This window comes from Trichechus manatus, unplaced genomic scaffold (genome assembly GCF_000243295.1).
Source record: "Trichechus manatus latirostris isolate Lorelei unplaced genomic scaffold, TriManLat1.0 scaffold00102, whole genome shotgun sequence".
Taxonomy (NCBI): Eukaryota; Metazoa; Chordata; class Mammalia; order Sirenia; family Trichechidae; genus Trichechus; species Trichechus manatus.
In genome coordinates this window covers 6356714-6362649 of record NW_004444038.1, presented here as the reverse complement: position 1 = coordinate 6362649, position 5936 = coordinate 6356714, and the positions used below count along the sequence as shown (strand labels likewise).

Below are 5936 nucleotides of genomic sequence, written 5' to 3'. Positions count from 1 at the left end.
TTACTACATGTGTAAATAATGAATTGTTCTTGTTAAACTTTGTATCTATACACGGACTCATAGGGCAGATGAGTAAAGATTATCCAATAGGGGAATTAAAAGACCTAGGATCAATTCCTACTTGTGTTATAACTATATAATCTACTTTGTGAGAGAAGATGTTTTTTATTTACTCCACATACTTGTAAGAATTAGATATAACAATATGCAAGAATATACTGATAAAAAACTTACTAATTATTACTATCATTGTTTATCAGCCTTTTTTTTTTTTTTTTTCATCCATGTGTAAAGATACCTCAAGAACATACTTGGTAGCAAATAAATCAAGTCTTCTGATCCCTTCAATCAATTTGAATAACTTAGTCGTAAACACGATCACTAATGTGAATGTCTCTATCTTCTGCATTGGGCAATGACTGAAACCAATTCAATTGAGAAAGAAAACGTAATTTATACACTTAGAATTGATAAATAAGTCATGAGTACATGAGTTCAAATTGTTTTACTCAATCAGAAAAGAGCCACATTTGACACTTACGAACAGTCACTTGTTATAGTTTTTTAAAAATACGTTTTGTTTTCCATCCATACTTTTCCATTTTGCTTTTCAATATCTCTCCGGCTGTCTCTGACTTACTCTAAAATAAACTTGAGACTGAGAAGTCAATTTAAGGTGAAAATATGATTTAAAAAAAAAAAAAACTAACTATAAAAGCCTTGCCAGACAAGTAAATCTTGATTGTAATTCTTAAGGCTTGCTCTAGTAAACGTTCCAAAATAAACGCAAGTTTAAGATTTGTGTTTGCTCCTATTTTGTTGGCCAGGATCATTTTCCAAAATCTTAAACGGACATTGACATAAATGTTTATACAACTGTTCTTGATAAGTCAATGTGCAAACTGGGGTACGGAATATATTAGAAAGTGTGAACATGTTAGAATGTATTTGTTTTTATGATTAAGTATCTATTTAATCATAAAAACAAATTCTTGCACTTACAGATTTACTCATCCTTCATTTGTTTTCTGATACTGTTCTTTAGTCATTATTGATATTTCTGTGTCTTATCTCCAATTGTTTCTACCAACTTTTTAAAGATTCATGCAAAGTCAATTTATGTTCGATTAGAACCAACTTTCTTGCAACACTCTGGTGGGAACTCGCCTGAGAACCCCAAAACTGCCTCGGGAAGAAACACTGCCAGATGGTGGCAGCATTCACAGGAGTGTGATCACATTTCCTCTGTTATCTTTAGGTTGAATTTCAAAACAACTCTAGACAACAGACTCAGAGGCAAGCCTAGAAACAGAACGTGAACCACTGCAGAAAAGTGGAAGGTTTCCGAACAGAATCCAGTTCCACGAAACACCAGAGCATCCGGTCAAAAGCAGGGTAGCCTGTGTTCTCCTATTTACCTCCCCTGAGCAGTTTACAACAACAGGGCGAGAGCTCGCTTCTAGAATAAACATTGGGATCAATGATCTGATCTTTCAGGCTGATCTTTCCCCCTTTGTAACACTGGTGCTCTGTGCAAGGACACTCCCAACGATCGATCGTCACTGTTCATCCCCCCCACGTCGCCCAAAAATATAGCTGTGCCATTTTAGAGACATTTTTTATGTCATCTGCTCATGACATACAGATTGAAAAGCAGACAATTTTGTTCTGCTCTGACAGAAAAAAAAAAAAATCATTTTAACCCAGCAGCTATAATACTAACAGCAAGCAATACACAGGGCATCAATTGAGTCATGCATAATATATTACAAGTTTCCTCCGCTATCCAAAAGTAGAACGTCTCATGAAACCTTTCGTAAACCGAAATGGCGTAAAACGAAGAAGCCATTATCATTAATTTATATAGGACTTTTTTTTGTGCATTCCCAAACCCAAAAAATAACCTACCAAACCATAGCGAAGAACACAGAAATCTAAAATAACAGTAACGTATAGTAAAAGCAGAAATGATACGATAACAGGAGCTTGAGCAGGCCACTCTCGCTGCTCAGGGTACCTGCTGCCTCTTTATAGCCGCTTGCTGTAAAGGAAACATTGAACGCTATTTCTGCTTTTCCCCTTTTTTTCCGTAAAAGCGAAAATCCTCTTCAGATTTCCTTCGGTTAGCGAAAACAGGTACTAATGTAGGTCTTTCGTAAAAGTGAAGCATCGAAAAGCGAACTTTCGAAAAGCGGGGGATACCTGTATACTACGGGGGACAAACATTCCAAGGGAGGGAGGTGCCCCAAGAAAGAACCCTTGTGCTGGCTTTTTTTTTTTAATGATTTAATAATGCTATACAGTCATTCATGTGTAATTTTCATGTTAATTATGGAAAGTCTTGGGAAAAACTTGTTTTTTTAAATTTAGAAATACGTTTTCAAAATACAAACACAGCAAAATCCAGGGTTGCACTAATAAGAATTTAAAGTTTCCAACTGCAGCCACTTTCTGAATTGGGTGTTTACATTCCTTCAACATAATTATATTTAAAATAATTTTACTACGAAAATGTTTTGAATATTGGGTTAGCTGCATCTGTACCTACTACATAATGAGTATTTTTCTAAGCAATGTGAATTCAGTTCATACATTTTTCCAGAAGAATTCTTATTTAAAAAGTTAGGGTAGTTTGCTCTACTATATACGTACATGAGGGAATTGTTTACAACCCTCTCCCCATGAACACTTAGCTAAGAGATTATTTAAGTATATATTTAAATACACACACACACTTTTTCTAAGCAGACTAAATACTAAAGTAGAAAGCTTTTACAATTTCCAAGGTACTGATACAATCTATTAACAACTCCTGATTCTGTAAACATTTGCAATACCACAGATAGCTAGTAAATGATCCAAACAGCAGTGACATTCTCTCATGTAAATAATTCTGTTGCACATACGCAGAGTTAGCACGCTACAAAATTCCTGTAAAATTTCAGTTGAAACATTAGCAAATAGATTTGTAAAGGAAAACTTGCTGCTGAAGTGCACTGAAGTCCCCTTATGAATTCTAGATGAGAAGGTCTCTCTGCGCACAGTTCATTCAGGAGAGAAATAAGACATTTCTTAAATGAGCTACTCAACTACACTATGTAATAAAGTGAAACGGGATGAAATGTTGCCACTCTTTTGAAAGACTAAGCACATCATTTGCTATAAACTTCTGATGGAAGTTAAAATCTATACCTCCAAAAATACATTTTAAATTAAAGCTATTCTAACTGGTTATATAGTATTCCATTTAAACACCTGCTTGGTCAGTTTTTAGATCTAGTTCATCTTGGCACAAAATACTGTCAATTAAAAAGAAAAGAACAACTCACAAGCACTAAAGTTCTCTACCTTCTTCCTTCTCCTATACAGGCTTGCCTTACCCATACTACGTGAAACAATTTAACATTTTTTGTATTATAGATTCATGACATTTTTAACGTCTGTATTTTTATGAAATTGACTGTTATGAAAGGTAATTAAATTATTTTAGAAAGGATTTTTTCTTTTAATAAAAGAATCATTGCTACGTAAGATTCTATGCAAAAAAATCGATTTGCTAAAAAATATGGCCATTTTCTTATCCGTAAGAAAGGAAAGAAAATTGCCAACGAAAGGTCTCGGACCATGAGAAAAAATTTCAACCAAGCTGTTTGCTGGCAAGAGGCCACACAAGCAACGCCTGGTCCTGCAATAGAGAGCATACTGGCAGATGTTGTTAGCTGACTTTTGCTGCAAAACTATGGGAGAACAGTTGGAAAATCACAAGGTGTAGAACAAGCTTTAAATCAATAAATAGCTTATTTGGCAATAGAAAGGAGGAAAGAAACAGTTCCTTGGTTGAAGAAGAAGACTGGGATACTTCTAATTACAGAGCTTCTTAGTATTGTTTTCATGGACTGACTTCTTAATGAGAATTGAAAGTGTACCTCCCACGTTTGTATTTAGAAGTCCTAGGACTTCAGAATTACAATGAGTTTTCGGTTCTGCTGTAGGAGATTTGCAGTCTTTACTGTATGAGGATACCCTACAGATAGAAGTGATGATTCTTCACTCTTTCCTGTTTTGCCCTTAACTTAGTAACTGAGACAGTAAGTAAATGGAGAAACCATTAATGGCCAAGCTTTCTGCTTGTCAGAGCTTCTGACACATTCACTTAAAAATACAGGTACTTAACATTAGAGTAGCTGTAAGAAAACACTACAGAAAATCTAAATGACACTTGTTAACAAGCAGTACGTGCAGCAAGTAAATATTCAATAAATACATGAAAATTTAATTTTGGATTAAAAGTCAAAATCTCAAAAAAAAAAAAAAAAAAAGAGAGAGAGATTGGCAAAAGACAGTTTCTCAGAGGAAATTATCACACGATGGTGGAGAAGGTTGCTCCCATCACCCTTGTTTGCTATTTGGGGTTAAGGAACCTATACAGACAGAACGCATTTATATATTTCGCAAGTGGGGTGGCAATTATTACAAAGTTAATAAAATTGGGTCAAATTTTCCTCAAGTGCCCTTCATCTTCCCTCTCTGATTAGACATATCGCTAGGCAACATTTGGTGACATAAAATGGCAACAAGACTTAAAGACACTAGAAAACCAAAGCACAATGTCCATAAAGGTGGTGACTCCAAAACACACACACCCCCCACACATTTAAAATGGCATTCCTTGTGGTACTATTTTTTAAAGGTATGGATTAAAATGAAGGATCATTTTTAAATGTACTTCTTCGAAGCAATTTTTATTACGACATTTTGCCGCACTGATTATTCTTCCCAAAATTATGCTGTTCATCAACAATCCTAACACGCTAAAAACATAAGCACATTTGAAGGCACATTTGTTACAAGTATTTTAAAATACATATCCACCCAGTGCTTTAAGTCGATTCCGACTCATAGCGACCCTTTTATCAGCCTTCCAAACATTACAATTTAAATTTTTAAAGATTTAATTACATTTGAAAACAAGAGTTTTATAAATTACAGAGGACATTCAAAGGCAAATTTCCAGGATTTAATAAAAAATAACCAAGATTAGAGTAAGATAAACTCTTGTTTCAAAGTATTTCAATCAGGCACACAAATTAAAAAAAGGGGGTGGGGCAAGGTTTTGTTCTGTGCAGCCTCAGTTTCCCGAAGACCCAGACTCTGCCTCATCTCAACTCAGGGAATTCCCACCCTCATCAGTAACCGTCACTTTGTCATTTAGGAGATGGAAGGGTATTGATACTTGTTTGTAACCGGCTTTGAAAGTCACAAAAGCCACCAGGCATAAAAATTGTATGCATTTCTACAAGGGTATCTTCAACTCTGCAGTCCCTGGAACGATAATGCAGTTACAGGGAGGGCTACGCCCACCTCTCCGCGATCTGTATGCGGGTACACAGGGAGTTTCTGCGGGAAGAAGACGCCCAGCCACGGATACCCGGGTTCCTGGGGGTTGTTTTCTTGCTAGTGCCCGTCCTCTTCCCTGCACTATGGAAACTGCATTTTTCTCTGCCTGCTTGTCCTCGTTCTCTTTCTCCTATTACATCCAAAACAGACGATTTCAACTTCCCGAGAACCTGCCAAGGGAATAGGTGCTGATGACGCCCCAGAAAGAGCCGCGAAGACGGAGTGTCCAGGAGAGCGCTCCCGCCCCGCGAAAGGCGCCCCCGCGAGCCGGTGGGAAAGCGGGAGAGGGCGGACTAGGCTCCTGGCGAGCCATGCAGCGCAGCAAAGCCCGCGCGGGCCCAGGCTTTCCGGGGAGCTCACGTTCATCCGATCCCCGCCCGCGGCCCTCCCCGCACCCGGCCCCCGGCTTTCCTTCCACTAAAGGGCGCGGGGCTGCCGCGGATCCTGCGCTCGCCGGGCAGCTAATCTGGATGCTCGTAAACAAGCGCCAGCGGGCTCTGCGCACCGCCACCCCCGTGCTGCCGAGCACCCGCGAGAGA

General features: G+C 38.1%; 1 protein-coding gene across 1 annotated transcript in view; it reads left to right on the top strand.

The window, feature by feature from the left end:
- The first annotated feature begins 5588 nt into the window (after nucleotides 1-5588).
- The window catches only part of IRS2 (insulin receptor substrate 2), a 35304-nt gene continuing 34956 nt past the window's right edge, over nucleotides 5589-5936 (top strand). The window contains exon 1 of the mRNA XM_012557438.2: nucleotides 5589-5917. Within this exon, the coding sequence (XP_012412892.2) occupies nucleotides 5589-5917 (329 nt within the window). The remainder of the gene's footprint in view (nucleotides 5918-5936) is intronic.